The sequence below is a fragment of the Pseudopipra pipra genome, chromosome 10, assembly GCF_036250125.1.
Source record: "Pseudopipra pipra isolate bDixPip1 chromosome 10, bDixPip1.hap1, whole genome shotgun sequence".
Taxonomy (NCBI): domain Eukaryota; kingdom Metazoa; phylum Chordata; class Aves; order Passeriformes; family Pipridae; genus Pseudopipra; species Pseudopipra pipra.
In genome coordinates, this window is record NC_087558.1 from 17,490,740 (window position 1) to 17,517,204 (window position 26,465).

Below are 26,465 nucleotides of genomic sequence, written 5' to 3' on the forward strand. Positions count from 1 at the left end.
GCTATCTTCAATAACAAATACTAAGAGTATAGTTTCCACTGTAATAGAATTTTGAAGACACTATTCAGGGAGGGACTTGTGCTGAAGTCACCTTCTAGAAATGTGCACTTTACCATTGAACAATGAGATTGTGATGCTGAGGACTGAAAGATGGACAATATGAAAACTCCAGTCAGAGAGAACAAGACATTACTAGGACTCTGCTTAAGGTGAGTTTGATGTTTATGTGCTTGTATGTTAGTGGGATTTAATTTACAATGCATAGGAGAACTCTGCTATGCCTTGTCTAATTTCATTTCCTTCCTTAGTTTCCACTTAAAACTTCTTTGTAATTTTATTAAAATTTTATTAGTAGGATTGTAGTTACATGTGTGACTGTAATTATTAATAAGTTTGCATTAATGTGCAGTTAAATGCGGTAACAAGACTTAATAAACATGGAGTTTAATTCTTCAGAATTTTTAAAAAGTAGATTTTGGAGTTCATAGCTGTTTGAAGATATGTAGGCATGCACTTTCCTTGTAGACAAGTTTATTTAAAAGGATTGAGAGTACTCTTCATTTACCACCATAATAAATAAGATGATCCTATGGATCCCTGATGGAGTTCTTGCTCTTTTCCATGTCAGAGGTACCTTTACAGCTTTGATTTGCTCCTTGTGTCTCCTAGAATTAATCCATACCATTTCCCCATTGGCTACAGCACAAATGAATGCTAAGCATGTCTGCTAAGCAAACCCAAATCTGGGATGCTCAGCTGCTGCAGTGTCTCTCCTCTCCCCCTTTCCTAAAGACAACTTTGCCCTGTTGACCCTAAAGCTTTCAGTGCAATACAGTCTGTTCTCCTTACTGCTGCTCACTGAGAACTGGCAACTGATGTCAGATCTATTCCTGCACCTGTGAAAACAGAATCATTGCATTAATTATGCTGGATGACTGAAGTATTTTTATTCACATGTATTGTAATCAAATTGTATAATACCTGATAAGTGGCATTTATATGTGTATATATATATATATGGTAATAGAGCCTTTCATGAGGCATAGTTTTGGGGATAAGCTTTCACAGACTTGGGGTTCCCATTTTTTCAAAAGTAGCAAAAACTGGAACTACTTGTGGCCTCTGCATGTCCAAAACTGGCCTGAACCTTTCTAGCTCAGTTGAACTCCTTAGCTCTGCTTTGTTCTTCATGGTTAGAGGTGAGGTGGGCTTTCTTTTCCCTTTTCTTTCTCTCCCTTTCCCTTTTTTTTTCTTCTCCTTCCTCCTTACCTGTTTCTGTCCCCCCTTTTTCTTTCCCCCTTTCCCTTTTCTTTCCTTGCCCTGACTAAAGCTCCCTTAAGCCCCCAGTAGCATCTTTAACAACCTGCTCCTGCAGTTTGTGTCTCGAAACTTTTAAGAATGTGTTTTGGAATAGCATGGATGGGGCAGGAAAAGGAACTTCTCTTCCCATGTAGTATGACATGTTTAAGAGTGAGGTAAATGAGGACTGAGAGTTAACATACAAGGCATCAGGTGATGAAACAAAACACTGTTAGATCTGTTTAGTCTGAAAATCGTGACTTTTCAATCTAGTTCATGGGGCACCTTCTTAAGTTATAATGTCAGATTTTATTTCTTGAATATGTTCCTTACAAGCTGAAAAAAACTTTGAGACTTCCAAGGTATGTGGATTAGTTAACAGAGATAAATATACTTGTTATGTTTATTATTTATTACCTACTTATTTATTTCGCCTTTTAGCTACTGTAACTACATCTTTGGAAAAGTGTTGCAGAGTTGGGTTACCTGTGAGATTTAGCATGTAGTGAGAGTCTGAATCCTGGAGTGGATTTTAAAAAATTAACAGAAAAATACTAACAATGCTGTCTAGGCTGAAATCCTGGTGCCTTGAGCTCTGTAGTTCCAATAGTTGGTCTGCAATTATATATAACAGGACTTGGGCTCACTAGTTAATGCCTTCACAAGAAAACATGTATTGTGGAAATCAGCGAGGGATTTAGCCCTCCCAAAATGAATATTTCCCAAACTCTTGAAAACAGGGTATCTCCTGTGCGTGTTTCATGTTTTCTGAGTGAAGCATTTTAATAATGAACTATGATTTTTCAGTTGTATCGAGGCTGTTAACGTCAAGTGTTGCACTGGGCAGAATCACACACTGCAGGTTGTTCCCCAGGTCCATCAGTCAGCAGTGAGCAGCTGGTCGGTGCCCTTGTGACACTCACAGGGCACGGGCAGCACCCAATACACTAAACAAAGTTACCCTCTGCATTCTTTAGCACTGAGCCTTTGTAAGATCCCTGTTATGTGTGTGCTCACCACAGGTGCTTCTCTCCTGCTGATGCTGCACAACACTGTTTCCCGTGAATGGTGCTATAACAACAGCACGTTGACCAACACCACTGCTGTTTGTGTCCCAGCCTCAGCTGGGAAACAAGCCTGCTGTAGGAATTCCTCCAAGCCCCAGACTGCATGATTTAGTGCTGGGTGCTCTGTGAAGAGAGATCCCAGTTGCTTGTTCTCTTGAAGGATTTGATGTTTGAGTTGATTTTGATCATTGAGTTCTTGGATGAAGCTGGGAATTGTATTCCTCCAGGGAAGCTGATTTCACAAAGAAGCAAGTATAAACTCTAGTTCTAGGAAGCCTGGATTCAAATTAAGCTGTGAGTCTTTTCCAAGCTGAAACACAGGTGAGGGAGTAATGTCTGAAGCTGCACCACTCTGCACTTTTCTGGCAGCCGTGATATAGAACACTATCAGTATGGAATAATATTTTACACTCAATCTGCTCAGGTAATAATGGCATCATAAAATGAAGAGCAACGGGAAAAAATTAGCTTTTAGCTAGGAATTGGTGAATAATAGACAGAAGAGAGTGAAAATACTATTCCAAAGGGTAGAAGATAGGCTCCAAGTTCTCAAACCACTGCACTTTTAAGCATTTTTAGCTTCTTTGGCATCTTCTGCACTTCAGCTGCAGTAGCAGGTGTGGTCTGAAAATCCATGGATGTGGTCTTATAACCCCAGGGACAATTAATGCTTTCTGCCCAGGTAGGCTGTTAGGATCATGTTTAGTCTGGTGAATTTTTTTACCCTCTTGTTTTTAATCTTATTTATTCATTTATTCTCATTAGGTTAGTACATGGAATCTTGGTTGTGACCACATTGTATTTATCCTGTATGTGGAAAGCCACAGCATTAGTTCTTGCTTTGAGGAACTTAGATGTAAATATGATAATGTGAATGTCTGTGTTTTTACAACCTTTGAAATTAAGCCAAGTTTTTCAAGGACAGCCCAGCTATTTTAGGGAAGTACATTCACAAACTGGTGTATGACAGCATAATATTTCTCCCTCATTCCACACTAAGGCAGTGAGGTTCAGGCAGGTACTTTGGGTCCTTCAGTCTTCTCAAACACAATCTGACCTTTCTTTTCACAGGTTTTGCCTGCAAAGAAAATCTTGCCAATGTGGTGTGACTGTAACTAACACAGCAATATCTACCTGGGTCTCCAGACAGTCTGCCTGCTTTCAGCAGCTGTTTGTCCTAAAGCAGGAAGCATATTGCTGTTAAGGAGAGATGGGCTTGTTTCACCTCCTTGAGGCTTGGAACTACTGACCTGGATTAGCTGTGGACAGGACCAGGAAGTTATCTGGAGAGGTGGTGGTCTGGGAGCAATGTACTCCTGTCTGCCTGAGGAGAAGCTGTGAGGGAATGAAGAGGGATCCACCAGTAGATGCAACTTCCATCCCCTGTTTATAAATAGCCTTTTAGCAGTCCTGTTCTTGGGAGGAAAAAATCACAATGGGAAGTCCTGAAGTCCTCAAAGTAATGCTGCATCAGAGCCTGGTGGTGCCTTACTATGGTTCTTGATTTTATGTGCAGCTTTTCCTGGGCAAAGTTTGCTAGAACATGCCCCAAATCCCAATAACACCTGAGCTTCTTAGACCCTGAGAACCACTTTGCTAATACTTGTTGGATGTTTGGAGCTTGCTTCTTTTGAAATTCTGTTAAAGATGAGGCTAATAATCTCCTGCAGCTTGTCTGTCACAGCATTTGGTATCAACTTAATTATGCAAATCTTCAATTCCAACATAATGTGGGATGCAGGCCAAGATTGGGTTTTTTTAATTAGAATTTGGGGTGTTTTATTCTGTATCTCAGGAAGGTTGTCTTCAGGAAAGGGAGTAATTAGAAGCCTTCACACTGCGTGGGTCAGACTGGTTCCTTAAGCTGGAGCTTGGCCGTGCTGGCGAGCTCATCATCTCCCGGGGACCGGCTCTTGTTAGCGCTCGGCAGGGAGCAGCTTCACTCGGAGGCTGCTGCTGGCCTTCCAAGAATTTTGCTTTGAGTTGTCTTCAACAATGCTGAATGTTAAGCTGATTAAACAAACACTTTGCTGGGCCCTGCAAGTCTCGGTTTTGTTTAGATCTGCCTGTTTTCTTTTTCTGGAAAGTTTCTAATTGAGGTGTAATTTATATAAAAATGGCTGGGTTAAATCTTTCAGAAATGAGTCCCTGAAGCAAGGGACTTATATTCACGTGTAGGCAAGCTGACTCCCACTTTGTGCCACACTGACCTGGACCTCATCAGTGTATGTAAGTGTCTGAAGGGAGGGTGCCAAGAGGATGGATTCAGGCTCTGCTTGGTGGTGCCAAGCACTAGGACAAGAAACAGCATGCAGAACCTGATGCACAGGAAGTTCCACCTGAACGTGAGGAAGCACTTCTTTATTGTGTGAATAACTGTGCACTGGAACAGGCTGCCCAGAGAGGGTGTGGAGTCTCCCTCACTGGAGATATTCAAGAACTATCTGGATGCAATCCTGTGCTGTGTGCTCTGGGCTGACCCTGGTTGAGCAGGGAGGTTGGACCAGGTGACCCACTGTCCCTTTCAAACTGAACCATTCTGTGATTCTGTGATCTCGCTTTGTTATCAAATACTCATTTCTGATACAACCTCTAATTGGCTCATTGTGTTTAATGGATCTTGGTTTGGGTGCATGGAGTGCTTTGGGTTTTTTTGCAATATTTTAGACAAACTGGAAACCGAGGGAAAATGGATCTGTCTGCAAGTGCCCTGGCTGAGGACACATAGCCCAGATTTGGGGGAGCTGAATACAAAAGCCAGTCAAAGACATGCAGGGCCTTTTAATTACACAGTTTTTACTAATAGAAAGTTATCTCTGTGTCTAGTGCTCTTGACTCAGCCTTGCACTTGCCCCAAAGTCTGTGTTGCTTGAGGATAACTTCTCTGCTTTACTTCTGTTAATGTAGTCACTAAGTGTATGTACAGGGAAAACACGGTTTAATCCTGGATGTCCCTCTGACAGCGTGCACTGTAGTGCCAGGAGGACGCCTGTTCCTCCGGCTGCTGAGGCTGAGTGTTAAGAGGAACCTCTCTCAGTTTACATTTTATCTCCTGTGAGTCCTGAAACTCTTGTCCGTGCATCTCCCAGCGCAGTGTTTCTCACGGCAGGAGTCTCCAGTCGCAGTGTCCCGGCGCTGGGAGGAGTTGCAGCCTGTGCCGAGGTGCTGCCAGGCTGGAGCTGCTCCCAGCCGAGGGGCAGCGCTCCCGTAGCTCGGCGAGGTAAGACAGGCTGCAGCCTGCAGCAAGCTCCCATCACCTTCTCCCCTTTATGACTGTACTTTGTTTCCTTTTATTTTTTGTGTGTGTATGTACTTGGATCCTGACTCGCAGTGTGTGGTGGAGCTCTCTCTGTTATTTTCTATGTCTGCTGACAGACCCTTGCTGGATTCCTGCGTTTTTGATAGCTGGTTAAAAGGAAGAGACAAGAATCGTTTGGGAGAGAAGTCTACTTAAATAAAAGCAGTAGGTTAGATGGGGTTTTGCTCTTTTGGTCATTGGCTCCTTACTTTCCGCCAAAGTGATGATGAATTGGAATCACAAGGCTTGGAGCCAGACATAAACTCTTTGGAAAGATTATTGCAGTTCAGTAAGGCCTTAATCCTGATTTTTTTCTCAGTACTGTCTATGTGTTGTACATAATTGTTATCTAGCAGGTTAATTTAGTGGTTCTGTCCTTGTTATAGGCAGAGCTTGAGATTGGTGTAAAACAAAAAAAAAGTCTTCTTTTCAAAGAAGTTAGGAAGCCCAAGTCATGGCATGTATTTAATGAAGCCTTCTCCCAAGGTGCTCTAGGTAATTCATACCCAGTCTCTCTCAAGTTAATTATGTTCTAATAATCCTAGTAAAGTACCTTCCTTACAGATGTTACTATGAAGTTATTAAATCCTGTGATGCATCATCAGTCTCGGTGGTGTGAGCTAGAGTGAAGGGCTCTGAGCAGCACAGAGGACGAGGCACAGCTTAAGAATTCATTATGAAAAGGAATTTTTAATTATTTTGCTTTGCCTTTCCACAGTGGTATTTTAGATTTACAGCAGACAGTGTTCTCTGAGCCTTCACACAATAGTGTTTGCTAGTTGTTTACATTTGGACATTATTTTGTGCAGGGCTTAGCAGTATATGTATTAGTGCTACATACAAATACTCATATTTGACTACTTACACCAAGCTGGACTGCCCCAGCAGCTTGCAGTGTGTTCTGCTCTGTTACCAGTCCCTTCCATGTGGGAATGGGGCTCCAATATATTTTTTTAAGTACCATATCAGAATTATCCTCCCCTCCTCCCCGCAGCAAAGTGACTTCTCACATAAAATTGCACTGCTATTTTTCTAATCTCTTGAAGAAATCTTTCTTGGCATGTTCTGTTGGTCACTATGAATAATGTGCTTTTCCGTTTGGCAGCCAAACTGGAATGCTGGGGGAAGGGGAAGCAGAGAGGAAGTCAAGGACTCGTTCCATTCAGGGATCGGAGTGAAATCAGCACTTAACTTTTCTTACAAGATCCAGCAAAAGCCAGCACTTTGTTCTGATGGCAGCCAAGCCTTTTCCACCCAAGACCTCCTCGATGCCTCTGAGAAAAGCAGTGGACAGAAGGTCTAAACTCACCAGGCTGCAGCAGTGAGGGCCATGGCACCCTGGCTTTATCCCAAGATTTAGGGGCCAGGGGGAGCCATGGATTGGAGATAAAGTGAGGACATGAGAATACCCTTGTCCGAGGCTGAGGAGCGTGGATTTGATCCCTTTCCTATGGGCATTTAGACGGCAAAGCAAGTGGAGGAAGAGCAGAGTGTGCTCCTGTGCCAGACAGTTTTTAGGGTGGGTGGTGGGGCTGCCCTACTCTGAGGGAGGGTCAGGCAAAGGCTGAGGTGCAGTTAATCTCATGCTCCACATGACAGGAGTGGTGGCTACTCCTGACCTGGAGCTGCAGGAGAGCTGAGAGCCAGGCCTAAAACTGTTCTCCAGTCAGCTCCTTCAGATGGAGTTCAGAGTTGAGATCGTTTCCCTGTCCCACCCCAGCAAGCACAGAGGAAACAGATGGTGGCAGGGATCAGGATTTAACCCTTTTTTGTGAATAGGCTCAGTGTTTTGGCTGTTGTAAAATGTGGTGATTATCGAAGTGGTTGGCAGCTACAGGAGACATGCTGCTCACCTTCAGCAGTCTCTGTGGGAGGCACCAGCCCATCTGGAAAGCAATTTGGCTCCCTGGCTACGGTGGGAACTGGAGACAGATTCGGTATGTGCATTGTTCCCTAACCCCCACCCCTCCCGGCTCAGCAGCCCTTACTCCTCATGGCTGCTTTGCAAGGGTTCACGTTACAAATACTTTATCACCTTCACCACAGGGCTGCAGCTGCCCCCAGGGGATTTTATCCAGCAGATTGGAGCGGGGACGGGGCTGCACAAGGAAAGCAGCGCTTACCCCCACGTTCTCCCTGTTCGCTGCCATGCGAGGGAGCAGTTGGCAGGAGGAGGAGTGACAGGGTCCTCAGCTCCGTGGGAGAAGGGGGAATGCAGGGCAGGTACAGCCCTGGTGATCACAGGGGCGATCACCTGGGGAGGGAGCAAGCGTGCAGGTGGGGGAACCTGCTCACGGGGGCCTGTAGCTGCTTCCAGCTGCAAACCAAGCCCTGCAGAATTCCCCTTCACGTGCAGGAAGGCAGATGACTGCCTGCCCTTGCCCTGTAGCAGAGTTGATGAATCATTTCCCTTTCCATATTTTAGTGAAATTGTGTTGTTCAGAGCTCATCTAGAGCGTTTTAATGTTTTGAGCACTTGCACTCTTTTCTTCACTCTCTTCCTGCAATTGTCTGAAGGCTTGATTTTTATTTTTTTTGTGTCCCTCCCAACAGGGTTGTTACTTGCTCAAAGTGTGGCAGGTGCGTGCAAATTAATTTTTTTCCTCATTTTCTAGACAGTCTTTTTTATTTTTATTGTATAGGGGTGTCAGTGCAGTTTTTAAAGCAAAAATGTGAGATTCTACCAGTGAGAAGGATCTCCATAAGGGAAACCAAGGCTCTGCTGCTTGTACCTTTAGACCTTGGAGATTTTTGCTCACTTGAATATAAAGTTAGGGTCATATTAAAAAAAAAATAGTTCAGAGTTTTGAATAACAGACTTATTAATGCTGGGATTTCTGCACAGGGAACCACTGCTTTGTGTGCTTGGCTGTTTGAGAGGGAAGCTGGCATATCAGCAGAGAGATGTGCTGCTCTTAATTAGATGGAGCTGGATACACCATCAGAGGCCCCGGTTTTGATTTTAATACTGGCTGCAGTGGGAGCAGTTGTGTATAGGAAATGGGGGTTGGCTTGACTTGTATCTGTTGCTCCTGGGTTAGCAAATAAGGAGATGAAGGGACAATGTGATTTATTGTCCAGTCACTAGAAGAAGTCTGGAAAGAGATGTGTTTTCAGCATTCCTGTTGCAGCTTACACAGTAAGTACCAATAAGTAAACCCAAAGAGCAAGGAAAAAACCTTGGACTTTGCTTAAGGTTGCTGATTACATGGGTGCCTCAGCATTTAAAAAAAAAAAAAAGTGCACTGAAAGGGGGAAACCTGGTAACCAGCTTCTATGGGCTATGTACAATAACCCAGGACCTGGTTTCCAATTAGGCAGAGAGCTACCTGTGTTGTGAAGGGCATAACTAGGAGTCCAGGATTTTTCCCAAAGCTCCTCTTTCCTAAGGCTGATCTATATCTGCCCTTATTTTTATCTATTGTGTTCACATGGTTGGCTTTTTTTTTCTTTTGTTAGTCTGCTTTCCTTCCTCTTTTTAAAGAATAGCTTATCTGTATGCCCCAGAAGGGTGTGACTCACAGAGATCACAGGCCTTTTACAATGAGCCAGAGCCAACCTGCTGACTACAAGAGAATGTGCTGAGGGTTTCAGCCACAAGTGCCATGACTGTCGGGGATGCACACTGGTGGGATTCAGCTGGATCAGGAGCGTCCACTTCCACTGCCAGCAGGCAAGTCCACCCACAGCACCACCCTGTCTTGGAAAAGCTCTGCTCTGGTGTTTCAGTGCTGTCCATCCCTGCTGCCCTGCACTGTGAGGGACAGGGGCAGCAGGAAACAGAGCTGTTTCTGGACACTTTGGTCATGTGTGTACACAGTGACCAGAGCTCCAGTCCTGGGAGTCAGAAATGACCCTTCACCTGAGCTGTGATGTGACGTGAGTGACCTGGGACCACTCACTTAATGCCTTGTCACTCTTCACCTGCCACCTCGTGCATGTTTGCTCTGCTTACCCATGGATTTCATTGGGTTGTTGCAAAGCCAGTAGAAGTCTGAATTCACTCTGTTCAAGTCTTAGAGTGCACCCTTGTACAACAGTAGGAGAGGGAAGGCACCGATTTGTCTGGTTTTATTTTTCTGTCAGGAGGCTTTGCGATGGATGACGGAGCAGAGTCTCTGATGACTGTGCATCTTCTCGCCCATTTGGGACACTCATTTCTTCTGCAGCAAACTCTGGATCGGCTTTTGGAGTGGATCTGCCTGGACATTCGCCTTTTCCTGGTGTCTGAGCGAATTACTCCACTGAAATACTATGAGAGATATCGCAGGAGAAACTGCGGCTTTCCCGGAATATCCGTTCTCCTCTTTCTACACGAGGACTTGGGAGAAGAACGGATTCTCCAGGTCCATGAGCAATTCCAGCATCCGCCCTGGCGGTACCAGTGTGCCCAGATTACTAATGGGCAAAGCCACCCCTATGCCCCAGCTCACCAGGACTTCTACGCCCTGGATGACCGGCTGCCTGTGTGGGGCATCAGGCGGGTGCACTGCGGCCCCGAAATCCTGCGTGTCACCCTCTACTGCAGTTTTGATAACTATGAGGATGCAGTGAGGCTCTACGAGATGATCTTACAGAAAGAAGCAACTGTGCAGAAAAGTAACTTCTCTGTTTTCGTGCTGCACACAACCCAACACGTGGCCGTGCAGCTCTGCCTGAAGCAGCTGCCCATCGGGGTGGCTGCTGAGCCCAGGGACTCGTCAGCCTTGCAGTTCAAGGTGCAAGAAATCGGGCAGTTGGTGCCCCTCCTGCCTAACCCGTGTGTTCCTATCAGCAGCACCAGGTGGCAAACACAGGACTATGAAGGAAATACAATTCTGCTTCAGGTATGTGTCTGTGGTGCTCTGATGGGGGGGGGGGAGGTTTGTTTGTTTTTTCAAGGAAAGCAGGACTGGTTCAAAATGGAAATTATGATTTTGCTTGTCCATGTTTTCTTTTGAATTTGTGAGCGCAGTAATCAGTGTCTGCCAGTGCTGTGATGCTTTTAATAAATACAAGCACTGAGCCTTGAAATGTTTTTATACTGTTAAATTAACCTCATTACTGCTTGCTTGAAATGGAGAGTATTAATGCTTTTTAGAGCAGGCTAGAATAACATCTTCCCTGCCTCAAACAAATGATCATAGCAGCCTAGTCTTTTTCTGACAAGTCATTGCAGCGTAAATGTTTTTGAAAGCAGATTTTTGGCATGGAAAACCAGAAACTTTTTAAGTATAGTGTTGATACAACATCGCCTGTAATAGATAGTGTGAGCTCTTGAGTGAGTTGCAGTTGGGCAGAAGTGCTGAAAAGATGTATCACAGGAAATCTCTCCCTTTTCTGTTCAAGTGTGCAGCCCAGGGGTTATATGAATGGAAGTAAATAAAAAGACAAAGTCTGTGCTGAGATGATATGTAGTAGGAATTACACATGTGAGCAGGAGGGCCGTTTAGCTCAGTGTGCTTTCTTTCAGTTGTAACAACCCCTCCCAGCTCTCATTATTTTTTCTTGTAATTTGGGGTTTAAATTATTTGCCCATGCTTTTTCTTTTTTCTTCCAGGACTCATCTATTACAGATAAAGTTAATTTCTCTGTTCAGCCTATTTTTATGCTACTCTGAACACTAATCCTCAGGGCAGTCCTTGCTGCCTCATTCAGTATCACTTTATAAACCGGTTTTTCCCCCTCTTGGGCTGGACAAGGCCCTGGGCATCTTCATGAAGCTTTGAAGTCCTGCCTGGAGCAGGGGACGGGGCCAAGTGACCTCCAAAAGTCCCTTCCTAAATTACCCTGTGGTTCTTCCTGCTGTAGATGCAAGGTCTTTAAGCTGACAGTTGTACATGAATTCACTGGCAGGAAATTCAGAAGATTTTTTTGGGATGCAGCCATGCTGCACTGTGCTCCTCACAAATGAAGGTGTAACCCACTTGAACTTGAGATGTATCGTGTTCCACGCATCAAGCTGGCAGCCTAGTGTGTGACATTTTATTCTGCAACTCTTCAGTTCATACTGTAAATCTTTATTCTAAGTACCTGCAATTTACCCCCCTGCCCCAAATTTCTGTCATATTGCAAAGGGTCTGCTCATGGGCTCCACACAGAGTTGTCACTCCCCCCTGACGCCGGCTGTGATAACTCCTTTTCAAGGGATTATGTAGATTCCCCATGAAAAAGTGAATTTTTTTTATCCATACTTTGGCAAGGACTTCCCCAGGTCTGCCGCCACCTTTCTTTAGCTGGAACTGTCTCCAGCTGACTTCATTTGATGGCCTCTTCTTGCATTATACAAGATCCTTCAGTTTCTGCAGCTGGCTCATGGTGTTTTCTCCTCTCCCTCCCAAACTGGTTTTTGTCCAAGATTTAAAATTCCCATCTTACCTGATTGTTTCTTTACCGTGCTTGCAATTACCCTTGTTGTGCATTTCTGATCATTTTCAGCTCCATAATGGTCTGTTGTGGCTGCAGGTGGTCCTGCTCTGGGACCAGAGCTGCTTCATGCATAACAATGTTCTCCACTCTGCTAGGAATAATTCTGAAGATTTCATTTGCTTTCTAGACTGCTGTCAGGCACTGGACTGATGCTAACACAGAGCTGTCTGTCACAGAGATGAGACCCCAGTTATGGTCAGCTCACGACCCAGCACTTTGTATGTGAAGCTGGGGTTGTTTTTCTCCATGTGTATCACATTATCTGCTTTGTTTAATCTGCCATTTCTTAGGCTTGCAAGACTCCTGTGCTGTTCTAGTGGGGTTCTGACTGACTCACATGCAGGTGACCCCAGCACAGTGAGGCTGGGTGAGAGCATCATCACTTGGTCAATCTACAACTGTATGTTAACAGGGCTCTCTCTGAATTTTCTTCAACAGGTTCAAAACAGCTCCAAGTACCTTGAAGCAAACATTGGGCTTTCCCATCAGCATAATAATACGGGCACTAGAAAAATCCTGCAGGACTTTGTCCCGGCCCCTCTCCCTGTAGCGCAGGGAAATCCTGGGCGGAGAAGCCAGGAAGTCAGAGCTGTGAAGGGTAAAACAAAATCTGACCAAAATGAAGTCCTTGCTCCTGAGCAAGCCGGCGGTGACCTCCACAGGCACTTCTGCTCTTCCCACAGTGTTCCAGCGGCCCGGTGGTGGTGGGATGCCCCGTCCCTCCGCAGGCAGGTGAGCAGCAGGATGCGGGCTCCTCCACAGGAGAGCCACCGTCGGCGGCGGGCGACAGAGACCAACGTCGACACTGGGCTGGCCGTGGTGAGTCCTGTGAGTGGCCGCTGCCCACTGAACCACTTCTCCAGGGCCCTGCGGAGCAGCCTCCTGCAGCTGCAAGCCCCCACGGATGGGGCCGGCAGTGCCCTGCCCTCCCAGGACAGGACCCAGCTGCCGTTTGCCGAAAGGAGCCAAGGAGCAGGGCAGAGAGCTTTGGGCTGCCACTCGCACACACCACAAGCCAGTCCTGCAAACAGAGCAGAGGACGAGGAGGAGGAATTCTTTATATGACTGAAAGCAAACATGCCAGATGGACTCATCCTTCCCAAATGACAGCAGAGCACTTTTGGGCGTACTGTGCCTCCCTGTGCTGTGACTGCTGCTGCTCAGTGTACCCCTGTAGCTGTGACATCTCAGTAGTGGATGCATCGAGATAGACACTAACTTTCCATGGACAGATGTTAAGGAGGCTGGAGGCAAAGCAGGAAAAACAACACTGTATTTACATAAAGTTTTGGGGTTTTTTTAGTGCAGAATAGATTAGGGGATTATTGTGCAATGAATAGGAATAAGCCATATGACTCCTAGAGCTGTTCTAAGATGCTAAAAAATAGCCAGCGACATCTTCAGATGGGGTTTGAAGGTGCAGTTTCCCTGAGCTGCCCAAGCAGCTGGATGCCCCCAGCCATGGGGACTCACCCTGCCTTGCCAGGACATACTGGGACAAGGTAGTGGCATGGTCACAGTGGTTATGCTGATTTTCCTCTGTGTTCCTTCTCACTTCCCCTGTTGTTGGTATTTAAAATCTACCAATGTTGTCAATTTTATGCAAGACGTGAAACTTAGGAATGTTTTTTTTAAATATTTTTCAAGGAAAACATTTCTAGTGAGATCTTTTCCCCAAATTAGCACAGCACACACAAAAAGCAAACGCTTGCAGAGAAGTGCCAATAAGACCTGCTGTTGCCTATTCATATGACACTTAGCAAAATAAACCCAGGCCAGGCTTTGTTAGACCAGTGTGCAGTTATCAGCAGGCAATCCCAACTGGGTTTTAATTAACAGAAGATAAGAGAAATTAAGAATCTTGGAGAGAATTGCTGAGTGCTGGAGAGTAAAAGGGACAGAAGAAATGAAGTAATGTTTCAGCAACAGATGCTGAAATAACTCTCATCTTGATCAGCAGTTTTCTCAAGTAGGATTAAATAAATCCCAAAGGAAAAGAGATGGGGAAAATATGATAGAGAAGTGAAATTATTCAAAGAAAAGCCACATCTGATAATACTTATCTTCCAAAGAGTACAATACACAGGTATTTTCTCCTTTAAATATATCTGAATTCTGCTTTACACAAAAATGTGAATTTGTTTGGAGAGTGCCTTCTCATCACCTCTTGGCTCAGAATTCAAGTTTGACAGGCAGTGGCTTCCTGTGGCCTGAGGAGAAGCAGGGGGTGATGGGTACCCTTCCTGCAAGGGGGTTCCACACAATTTTATGGGTATTTACATGTACATGTGCCAACTGGGGACAGCCTGGGCTGCACTGCACAGCTTCCTTACCTGCCTCTCTGCTGCTGGTGGGCTGTGCAGCCCTGTGGGGCTGGGTGTTAGCTCAGGATTTGGGAGAAGTTTGAAGGTGCAGCCAAGTTGGTCTGAAGAGCTTTGGGGGATATAGGGCAGTCCCTACTCCAGATCTCCATGCCTTCCCAGCTGGTGCTGCCTTGCAAGTGATGCTCAAGTATCCTGTGACCTGGGGACCAAAACCTGCAGAACAGGACATTTAGTTCACTGGACATTTACAAACCCCCCCTCCATGTTTTCATGAGCTCTGTAAGAATTTTGGACTTTTTAATAAATCATACTGTGGCATTTTACATCTACGAGGGTGATTATTTAATCTTATCTAGCACACTAGAAACTTAGCCAGGGCTTTTCAGAGCTGGAGAAAATGTCTGGTCAAGGGAGGCAGCCAAGAAGGGACCTTGCAGGTGGGCTGGCTCTCTGGGCTTCCTCTTTTGGTTTTGAGGGAGGGCTGGGAGAGACAAGGAGAGAGGAGGGGGACTGGAGTAGAGCAGTGATACCTAAACGCGGGGACACAGCCCTGGCACTGGGCATGGACAGGGTGGTCATGAATTCAGGAATAAAGCCAGAAGTGGGATTCCTGGGAGAAACAGCTTAAAAGAGATATTTCATGGCCTTCTCTCTACTCCCTCATGCCAAAGGTACTTCAGGGTGACTGTTTAGCATAATCTTATTTTACCTAAGAAAACGAGGATGCTTAACAGGCACCTTCAGGTCAGAATCTTGCATAAGGGAAATGCTCCATCATTTAAAACAGAAAAGAGGACAACGATACAAGTTTGACCTGCCTGCAATAGATCACAAGTGAAGAGCTTTAAGTCAAAGGAAAACTGCTCTGAAAATACTGCTTTTAACAGTGAGTGTATAAAATATATGTATTTTAAATACAAGATATACAGTGTTTGCACTAGGTATTACACAGGCAGGTATGTGAGGTGTCAGAGGGCACAATTACTCTGTGGATGGATTCAGTATTGGAAGGCAAAGATTCACATTTTCCAGATTGTTCATATCTCTGCAGACTCTATTTTATACTTCTTCCTTGCATACTGTGACATTTCTTTCAGGTTTTTAAAAAAGGCTGATAAGGAGTGCTGGTTGGCAGGGGTCTGCTGGAGCTCTGTGTCCCAAACACTGAGCAAGGAGCTTCCAGGTAAGCAGCCAAAGTGGGTGGATGCACAAGGTGTGTGGGGCTGGCAAGGCTGGCAGTGAGCTCAGCTGGGGCTTCCCATCCTGTGTGCTGATCCCAGCAAAGCACAGGGAAAACAGCCTTGGTGGGAAACTGAAGAGGGAGTTTTAAAAGTTACACTTACAGGTATGGCATCACAACCCTGAATGAAGGGAAACACAGTTGGGTTTTACCTTTCATATGTGTCATGCTTGATGTAAATGATTCAGTCTGGTGGAAATGACTCTGACCTGGCTGTGACCATTGGGGTAATGGTGCTGTGGACACCAAGCTGCTGATTCCTCTGATGGACCCCTTGATGGACAGCAGCCAAGGTGGTCAGTATTGGTTGACACCCTGTAATCAAGGTTTTAATTTTGAGCTGTGCACTTTGTCAGGCAGTGTCACACCCAGGAGTGGGAGCATGATCCCGGGACTCCTGTGAGCCCTGTCTTGGGTGACCCCATTGCCAGGAGAGAGCAGAGATGCTGCCATGGCTGTGATCACAAGGGGGGGATGGTGAATAGTCCCAGTCCAAAGGGAAAGGCTTTTCTCCTGAGTCAGTTGCACAGTCCGGGTGATGGAGGGAGGAAATCCGTTCTTGCAGGAACTGGGTGTGTGCTGAGAAAGGGAGCTGTGGGCAGCAGGGGTCAGGGGAAGCAGAAGAGTTTGCTCTGGGTCACCTTAACACAGCCTGCAGAGGTGATTGCTGTTGGTGTTTTTGCTTTAGCCTCTGGCTGCAGAAATTGTGTTTTTTGTCTCCTCTGAAGCAAGCACAGTGGTATTTCTGAGGGATGAGTTGCCGGGGAGAAGTGGGAACACTCCCTGATGCCTGGAAGGCAGGGAGTGCTCCCTTGCTCCCCAGTCCTGGCATGGTGCCATGGCACAGGCAGGCACCCAGGAAACCATTGGAGTCGGCAGTGAGACCACAGGCTCAGCCTCTCATGTTAAGAAGAAGCTGGCAAGCTTGACTCTTTTGGGGAAGCAAATGCTGAATACACTCTTCTTTCCCGAGTTCTGGGCCAAATTCATCTTTCATGAATGCCTTTGTAAATCCTGAGGTAGCCCTGAGCACAGCCAAGCTTCCCAGATTTACACTGGTGGGTCTGCGGTGGGAATTTTCCTTCACTCAGCTCGGGCAGGATATTTGCATCTCTGTTGCTGCTGTGCTCTGTACCCAGGACAAACAAAGCTTCACACACAGCCACTTGGTGGAGGAAAACACATTGCATGTATCAGAAATCTTGCATTTGTGACGGGGACACACAACAGAAATTGTCATTAGCTGAAGACGAGCGTGGCAGCTCCAGCCCCTCCACGGGCTGTGCCGTGGTGTGCTCTTGGCACCCACCAGAGTGCATCCCCTGCCCGGGCAGCGGGGCTGTGGTGCCGCAACCTGCACGGGAAAGGTGAGGCTGTGACCCACTGCTCACCCGCGCAGGGCTGTAGCAGTGATGGTCATTTTCCTCTACTGTCCCCTCACCTCTGGTCTCTGCAGAGTTTGCCAGATCCCTGCTATTCCTATAACTGTGTTTGTCCCTTTTCTGTTGTTTTCCCGCGGCTGTCGCGACCGAGCCGCCCGCCGAGGTGCGGGGTCCCGGCGAGCCCGTCCCTGTCGCACCAGCTCCGCCTGGTGCCCGCAAACAGCATCTTCGCTCCTATGGCTTCACAGCCTCAACAGGGAGGTGGGAGCTGCCTGCAGCCCACCCCGGCCAGGGGTCCATCCGTGCCCTTCCCCCTCCTCCCCCGGGATTTGCCTTTCTGCAGCATGGGGTCTCCAAGCCCAGCCGTGGTCCAACGCGTTTGAGCTCCTTATGCCGAACTATGACAGGCTTCTTGTAAGGCTCTTCAGTCCCAGTCCCCACCCTTGCAGTAATTGAGGCTTTTAATCTTCACTTTCATTAACACTAAATTAACCTGATACATAAGAAAGCAATAGAGACACTAATAACAAAGAAAGACAATTTATCACTCATTCGTTAATTTTCTCTGACAGCAAACTAGTTAATTAAGGAGATCTGTCATGTAAGTGACAGGGGGAAACAGAGCTCTTCCTTAATATGTTCTATTGTTTTGCTGGCAGCTTCAGTGTCGATGCTCTGCGATGTCATGTGTGGTTGTTACTGTGCAGCTGCTGTGTGTACAGAAAAGTTAAGATACGCTACTGACATGCTTCTTACAAAGATGTTTTGCTAAAAAAGGCTCTGACTTCTCCCTTCTCATCAGTAGTTGAGCATCAAAGGATCACTCTTGGATGGTCATGATTTAACCCTGTTCCCATTTATGGAGGCCATGGCCCATTTTGTGATGGAGCAGGGCAGGGAATGGGACTTTTGCTTTGGTGGGGAGGAGCAGGAGGATATACAGAATGCTCCAGGTAGTGGCTGCACTCTCTGTGCCTTCCTTGAAAAGTGGATGATGAAGCTCAAGGGCCCTGAGGCTTTGCTCTTCTCTAATAATGAGGAATAGGAAACTTCTGCTGAAGCCAAAGTGAAGCCAAGGAGAGGTCTGGGCTGTGAGAGGGAGACAGAGGGCCTGGGTCTCCCCATGGCACACTCTGTGTGTGGCACACATCCTTCTCTCCTTTCCTCCCTCCACCTCCGTGGAGGGCAATCAGGAGGATTCTCCACAGCCCCTTTTGCCTGCAGTGCTGCAGACAGTGCTGGGGGAGGAAGGCCATTGCCCTCCTGCAGCCTGGAATTCCCTGCTCATCCCTCCTGACACCTCCTGCAGACAGATCTGGCTTTGCAGAAGCTGTTTGGGCCTGCATGGTAAAAATGTAAGGTCTTGCTGCTGGATTTTTCTGAGTAAATCTCCAAATATTAGTCATGACTGTCTGATAGACCAGATGGTGTGGGACATGCATGTGTCAGGGCTGGGGGCTCAGCTGGTATGGAGCTGCCCAACCTCTGCATGTTCCCAAAAGAGTTCTGCTTTTGTCCCCTTCTCCAGTAAATGTTTTCATGCAGGGCTTTACAGGACCTTTCTTTTGTCCTCAGGGAAGTGAAAACTCATTTTTCCTTCAGTCTTCTGGGCCCTGATATAAATGTAGAAGACAAACCCCTACCTCAGGATGCTGCTTGCTTGGTGACATCAGGGAACATGGGAGGAGGACTTGGCAGCAGAACCTTCCTGAGGATGGGGTGGGATGTACAGGAATGCCCTGAGTGCCCCATGGGAGCCTTGGTAAGAAACCTGGAGTACGATGTGCTTCTATTTGACAAAGATCCTGCTGGCTGTGGGTTCTCTCCCGGTGCAGGGCAGGTTCACCCCTGCAGTGGCTCAGTGTAGTGGAGGTGCTCTGCTGCTTTGTAACCCCCGTGCCAAACACACCATGGATAGAAATCTAACGTGAGAGAACAAAATGCCTTTTGCAAGACCTGTCTGCCACCTGCAGTGTATTCCTAGGGTGATAACTCTGTCAGGCCCCTCTTCTGCCAAAGGCAGGTGTGCCTGCAGCCCAGGCTTCAGGAGCAAGCAGTGTCCCAGATCTGTCCCATTTTCAGTGTTAGCTGTTCCCCATCAGCTTTATTTTCAGGGAAAAGCTCCTCATTTCCACTGCCACATCCCAAGCTGAACATCCCAAATACTTAGTACCTCAATGAAAAAAAGTGTCAGAGATATTCCCCTGCCCGCAAAGCATAAGAGCAGAAATACAGAATAACAGAATACAACAGTGGTTACAATATGAGATTTTTTCCCTGTTCCCATGTATTGGTCTTCTTTAGGCACAGAGGATGCACCTGATCCACTTATCCTATTTTTTACAATAGAAACAGGGATCACAGCCAAGTTTGCAAGGGTATCTAGAAGAAAAAATCAGTGTGTTGGGAAGCTGTTGGTGAGGGTCTGTTGTCCTGGGCAATACCAGGAGATAAGTCACATCTTCCACAGAATTTATTAACCTCCCCTTTCAGTAGACTCCTCCCGACACCACAACTGCATTGCAGTTTGCTGTGCTGTGCTTCTAATGTTTAATTCTCATCATTTGAGAGAGGGTTTGAGAGGTTTCCATCTCCCATGGAGCACTTGCATTAATATTCCAGTTCAGGATCTCAGTTCTGCTGCTGATTACAGGCAAGGACAGATCCGATTCCTATTAGGGTGAATTAATATTCTTTAAGAGTCCCAAAAGCTTTCTTCTCCCCTATCACCCTCCTTCAGGCAGCCTGGCTATGCTGGGAGGCGATTAGGCTTTTAAATTTGTTCCTGCAGACACTCGGTGACACCATTAGTTTTCTCATCTCACTCATGCAGCTGAGACTGTGACAGCCTCACTTCTTTAATTGGGATCATCTCAAGTAGCATCTCAGCATCAGAAGAATCCTCATAGGGCACAGGCCTGGGTAGGCACAGAGCAGGCAGGAGCTGCTGGGGCTGTGAGCCAACATAGCTGGTAAAGATTGATCCTCTCTTTCCAAAACTGCAAGATAGGATGTGAGACACCCTGACAACTGATTGGAGCTGGAAGATGTCCCTTGCTCTGAAGTAACCCTCCCCTGCTGGCATAACTGGATTTCAGCACCTTGGCGTGGAGAAAGAGGAGAAAGTCCTTTCTCCTCCTCTGGTTTTGGGTTTGGCTCACTGCTGCTCCCTTGGGAGTGGCAGGAGAGATAGAGGAAGGATGAGGCATCCAAGGCATCCCAGACCTTCCACTGTGTCCCTTGTGCCCTTGTGTCACTGGCTGTGATGTGATGGTAGCTGGGATTGTCCTTGGTGGGTGTGGTGATGGAGAAAAGTCTGTACTTGGGCATCTGGGGTGAGAACAGGAGCAGCTGAAGCTGTGACTCCTCAGTGGTGGCTTGTCCTGTGCCTGGGCCACCTTTGTCTCTTCCTTCACGTGGTAGCAGTGAGTGCTTGTGCTGGGCTGGGGGGACCAAAGGTCTCTGCACAGCTCCACACAGTCCTGACTCATCCTTGGTCTCTGCAGGCAGGGAGACACCCAGGCACGCCTTGGGGAGAGGGCTCATGTGCCACACCAGGCTGCCCTCGTGCTGCTCCAGAGAGAGCATGTCAGAGCTCCTATTCTTGGCCACAGGTTTTTATCCCAGCATCACCACTTCTTCCCTGTTCCCTCCCCCACTGTCCTGCAGGTGATGTTCATTGGGTCTCACAGCTGGGTGCAGGAGAAGGGGCTGACAGGACTTGTGGTGTGGGACAGGAGGTAGTGGGTGACTGGTGTGGGCAAAGGGCAGTACCCTGCCTCTGCTGCACTGTTCCCAGGAGGAGGGAATGGGGTTGACCTACTTGGGGGGGAACTCAGCCTGAAATTCCAATGGTTGTTTGAGCCACCAATAAGGAAAAACCTTGGGGTAAGCAGCAGCCTCTGCAATGCACTTTTTGATCTGTATGGGAGAATTGTTCTAGAGCCTGAGAATTACTGGCTGGTGGGATGTGTGACTGCAGTTTAAAGTGATGCTATATTTATATGAAACAAAACATTAAACTGCAGCCTAATCTCCCCCTGGACCTCATAGTTTATCCGTTCCCATCTGCCGGTGTTGTGCTGCTTGGTCAGAGGCTGCAGACACAGGATGCTGTCAGCAGCCCCCAGCTGGAGTCTGCCATGCTCGTGGCCTTCATGGGAGTGACTGGATCGGGTGCCTGGGCCATAAATGCTTGTCCATGGTCTGTTCTCTGAGGTGATTGAATCCCGTCCTGCCACTGGCCTCCCCGAGGGCTGTCCCTGGCAGCCCCTGCTCTGAGCTGCCCTGCTGCAGCTGGAGCCTCCCGTGCTGTCTGTCCCCCGAGTCCATCATCTGCAGGGGAGTCAAAGCCACTCTTGGGGGAATGAAGGGTGGTTTTGAAGGCTGGAAGTGGGGAGGCTGCAGAGGACAGACTCAGGGTGCTGGGATTGCTGCTGGAGCCAGGCTCCTCTGGGGATGCAGCTGCAAAGCCTGAGGAGGTGAACTGGGGCAAGCACGATGGGTCTCGTGGGTGCAGTGTGTGCCCGCCAGCTCCTGGATCCTGCCAGCAGTGTGGGCCAGTCCTGGGTGCACAGCTGTTGTTGTTAAACACTGGCTTGTTCCCATGGGCTGGTCTTGCACCTCACCATGGAGGGAAGGCTTTCCTCCTCTTCCTTTATTGTTGCTGGGAAGCAGAGCTGGGAGAGAATGTGTCAGGGTCAGAGTGGCCAGGATGCAGTAGAGATTGTCACCTGCCCTGGGTTTTGGCTGTGAGCCTGCCTGGCTGTCGGACCCTCCTCAGCTGGGACCATGGCTGTGCAAATGCTGCTGCCTGTTGTGCTCTGTGTGCCAGGCTGTCCTGTCCAGCAGTACTCCCAGCCAAGAGCACTCTCAACCCCAGGGAGCGAGCACTGTCAGGCTCTGCTCTGCCTGCCATGTGGGCAGCTGCCCTCTCCTGCCTGGCAAAGCATCAATGACTGTGTGATTAATTCACTCACAGGTGTTGGAGATTCACCTCAGCCATTGTGTTCATGTGTTGCTTTTTAAACCTGAAGCTTCACCAGTGGATGGTTGGAGTGGAAGCGTGGTTTGTGTTTTTGTTTCTGCTTTACCAGAATTGGCTTAAAATTCCCCAGGGTTTCTCAATTAAAACAAAAAAAGGAGATTACATTAAAGGAAACTCACAGGACAACACAAGAGATGTAATTCTGAGTGTGCATTGAGTACAAAGGAAACGTTTTGTCCATCCCAGCAGCTGGAAGTTTTATTTTCAGCCTGGCAGTGGATCTAAGAAAGCAGATCATGTTCCTGTCCTGCCCTTATTTGTTGGCTGTGTTAGATAGAAGCATCCTCACAGGATGACCACATGTGTTGGGAACAGCACCAAGAGCAGCTTGCTTTGAATGCAATGCTGTGGAAACTGCTAATGGTCACTGGGATGGATGCAAGTAACTGGAATTAAGTGTTATGAAACCTTGTGCTTAGATGAAATGCAGAATTTCATGACATGGATATTCCACTTCCTAGGAGCTTCCTTATCCATTGGGCATGGTGATTGTTGTGTGGCCTATGTGGCTTCCTGCCAGTCCAGCCAGTTCTTAAAACTGTTGCTGTACTCTTCAGAAGCGAGTTGTTGAAAGGTGACTGATGAGATTGGTTCTGGCAGCACCAGAAGTGTCTCAGTGGATCAGGTGTAGAATGGCACTGCCCGGGCTCCGCTGAGGGTCCTGCTGGGTTCCCACTGGCCTCGGTGGGCTGGTTTGGCCACCAGCTGGTTTCACTCATAGATTCAGTGGCTTCACACTGAGGAGTTCACTGGGCTCACAGACCTGCAGCCAGCTCCCCAAAATCTACAACCCTAACCTAAGACAGATTATGAGGGTTTCCAGGCTGTTCATGTGAGCTGGGGGAGCAGAGGAGAGGGGTAGGATGAGAGCAGAGGTTCCCTGACAATTTCACTGTGGTTTTCCATCTTGTTTTAATTCAGAGCTACTGGACTCTGTGGAGGGAACAGCTGATTGCAGAAACGCCTTATGCTGATGTTTACCAGATACTGTTTTCAGATGGGAAAGTCATGAGAAATTTTACAAATGTTAGCTTTTCTTGCAAGTTGGAGTGAAAACAGATTTCAGGAGGTTTAGATTTCTCACAAGCTTGGAGGTTCAGCCACCCTGAGGTGCAGCTCTCTGACACCTGCTCAAGCTGCTCAGCCATCTTCTTCTGAAGCACATGGCACAAGGTGATGAAGCACCCGAGAACAGACATGTGCTGTGGGAAGCCAAGCGTTTTCTGGTAGGGAAGAGCAAACCTTTCACTTCTTGTAGCTGTTTTGATTCAGCAGTTGTCTCAGTGGAGATTTCTATTTTCCAGTTTCATTGTTCAACTCTTGTAATAACCACTGTTGTGTTCTAAGTTCTAAGCGATGACAGGCACAAAGCCTTCCCAGCATTTAATTTCTTCCTGTGTCAGTGTGCTGGCTTTGCCTGCCTTCATCAGCACCAAGGGCTTTCTCTGCCTTGCTCTGCTTGCCATGTAACCAAGCTGTGGACAAGCCCTATCTTGTAGTGTGCTGGCAAGGATATGCAGTCCCTCCGCCCCCCCCCCAACAAGGGATCCCTCAATCCATGTTTCAAGGCACCTCTCATTCAAAGATACTTGGTTTGCAGTTTGCTGGCATCAGTAAGGTAGGTGCTCAATGCAGGCATCCTGACCGACCCTCATGCTCCTTCTCTGCCCTACGTTGTGTTTGGTTCCTGAGTTTAGTTTGGAAAAAGGGAATTGCTGCCAAGGCATCAGTGGGGGGAGGAGGTGTGTGGGTGTCAGAGGTGTGTGGGTGTCAGAGGTGTGGTAACTTGGCAGTCAGGCTCAGGCGGAGGGGTTGTCAGGAGCAGGGAAGGTGGTGGGAGGACATGACAGGGGCTGAAGCTGGTCCCTCCCCATGCACCAGGGCAGGCTGGCCATGAGGAACCGGCTCCCGCCCCTCCTTGTTGTCCGCAGGTGTGGCTGGCACAGCCTGTCTCTGTTGAATCCATCTGGGGGAGTGCAGCACACGCAAACCCAGCAGCAGCAGCCAGTGTGACCCAAGAAGCAGCACCCATGTCAGCTGGGAGCAGAGAGCTCCTGGGATTCAGGTTTCAGAGTGGGAGCTGCCGAGTCAGGGGCTGATGTCAGGCCAGCAGCCCCCCGCAATACCAGACAGGGCCTGCCTGCTTGCACAGGCTGGGTTACTTCAGCTCATGAAGGATGTGGAAAGCTGTGTCCCAAAGAAAATCTCGAGCATTTAGCCAAAAAAAAGAAAAGGGAGGAGAGGAAGGAGGGAAGGAAGGAAGACCCATAAAACACTTGCCTCCAACGTCTTGCAGATTCACAGCCCTTGCCCCACTTATCTCGCTGCTGGGCTTTATTCTCAGCTGTTTGATTCATGAGCGTGTGTTTCAGAGCCTTTGGAAGTGTGCGGACCACTTCCATCCCTCCAGTGCCTCATGCCATCCATGGTGAGCCAGAGAGGCAGTGCTTCCATGGCCGTGCTCCCCAGGGAGGGTGGGGGCTGCCTGCACCCCTGGGCTGCCGCAGTGCTGCCTGGCAAAGTGCCCCTGAGATTTGCTGCAGCTCAATCACACACAGCTTAGCAAAAACAGAGCAGGATGGGACTTTTTCCAGGTTTAATCTGAGCTTTCTTAATTCTGGTGTAGCTGTGATATTTGATGGACTCCTGTGTTTTCCATGTTCCGCTGTGCTTTTATGGCAGCAGCAATGACAAGCCTCAGAGCAGACTTGTCATCAAAACCCGGGGTTGAGTTGTTTGTGTGGGAAACTATATGGACAGTGAAAATACTTGGGAAGTATTGCAAAGCCAAGGTTGAATGGAGATCTCGGTCCACACCCACCATGGAGATCTTGGACCTCCAAGAGGTGGGTGCAGATGGCAGCAGTGGCTGCAGCCGACCCATGGTGCAGGGAGCGGGTGGCTCCTGGAGACTTGTCTGGATTTCTCAGTTGTTCTTCTATGTGGGGTTTGTCTGCAAGAGAATCTATCATAGTTTTGATTCAATACACAGTTACTGCTTGGAGGGTGATTATTTGAGAGCATTTGTTCTATATGTTTCTCTTTTGTGTTCTGTCTTGCTTGACCTACACCCAGCAATGTTCGTTGGCAGCCTCAGTGTCCATCCATTATCATTAATGCTCCAGCATGTGGTTTTACTTTACAGAGGATTTCACGGTGTTGCTGATGGTAATGGGAAAGGAGATGTTATGGGCAGGCAACAACCCCTTTTAACGTCAACATCTTGGACAGTTTTTAAAAGCCAAACAGTCACCCGTTGTATGCTCTAAAAGCTATTTGCCTGTGATTTTAAATTGTAATAATGATAATAACAATAACCTTGCTGATGCAGAGGTTGTGTGGGAGAAACATTGAAAATTTACCACAAAGCTTTGCCAAGCTTGATGTGACTTTTTTTTTCCCTTTTTTCTTTTTCACGATCCAAAGCCACTTCTCACAGCGGTTGGTAGCAGTTCCAGCTGTGACATGTCAGCAGAGCACAGGATCAGGCTGTGGAGGCAGCGTGGCTCTGTGCAATATCCTTTTGCAAAGCATGTAGGAGGCAGCACAGTGATTTCCCCAGAAATGCGGGAAACGAAGCCCTGGATGTGACCGCCCTTCAGTCTGGCAAGGTGTCAGAGGAGTGGCCCTGTCCCCTCCCAGTCCAGGTGTGCCCAGCTCCCACATATCTGCAGCTCACAGAGCTCAGCCTTGAGCTCAGCCTTTCCTCAGAAACCCTTAGTTCCTCCAGCATGGGGACTGCACAGCTGCTCCTCTTGCTGGGCAGGATGCAATGCACCAGCCTGCTGCAAAGAGGCAGGTTAAAAATTGGTGACCTGTGTGGGACCGTGGAGGTCTCGGCTGCACAAATGCAATTTAACGCCTTGGAACGGAGCAGGCACGTGGGCGTGAGGGCAGGAGCCTGGGAGCTGGCGGGGGTGCGGAGCAGACCCCGGGCTCCAGCCGCCCCTGGGACGCTGTGCCGCCACACAAAATTAATGAGATTGTCATAGGCGCAGCCGCCCGGTCACGGTTGAGGAGCTGCTCTCGTCCCCAGCCCCTCTCCCGGGGCTTCCAGCCTCTCCAGAAAATTACCCTGTAGAGTGTCATTTCTCATGCTTATTCTTAGCCTAATGGTGTGTAGTTGGTTTGGGTTTTGGAAGTTGGATGAAAGTCAATTCATTTGAGTTTAAAAATTCAGTCAATCAGACGTGGTTGGCTGAGTTGGTTTTTCTTTCACCTCATGCTTCACAGACATTTTGGTCATCGGCATTGTGAACATTAGGGATGAAGATTTAAACCTCTCCACTGGGTAGGAAAATAGTATTATTCCCATTTTATTCAGAGGGAAATGAAAATAAAGGGATTTTGTACAGCTTGCCTAACATCACAGGGAGAGTCCATTTAATAAAAAACAGATC

The 26,465-nt window shown here is 47.7% G+C and overlaps 1 protein-coding gene across 3 annotated transcripts; it reads left to right on the forward strand.

Moving 5' to 3' along the window:
• Positions 1-5,518: 5,518 nt before the first annotated feature.
• FAM124B (family with sequence similarity 124 member B) lies at positions 5,519-14,719 on the forward strand. 3 transcript variants are annotated; one of them, XM_064666529.1, is made up of 5 exons: positions 5,519-5,586; positions 6,770-7,601; positions 8,218-8,244; positions 9,172-10,490; positions 12,511-14,719. In XM_064666529.1, the coding sequence occupies exons 4-5, from the start codon at positions 9,762-9,764 to the stop codon at positions 13,135-13,137; spliced, it is 1,356 nt and encodes a 451-aa protein (XP_064522599.1). In that variant the 5' UTR covers positions 5,519-5,586; positions 6,770-7,601; positions 8,218-8,244; positions 9,172-9,761; the 3' UTR covers positions 13,138-14,719. The 3 variants fall into 3 exon arrangements, with proteins under 3 accessions (XP_064522599.1, XP_064522600.1, XP_064522598.1); XM_064666530.1 differs by having other exon boundaries at positions 8,218-10,490; XM_064666528.1 differs by lacking the exons at positions 5,519-5,586; positions 6,770-7,601 and having other exon boundaries at positions 7,961-8,244.
• The last annotated feature ends 11,746 nt before the right edge of the window (positions 14,720-26,465 follow it).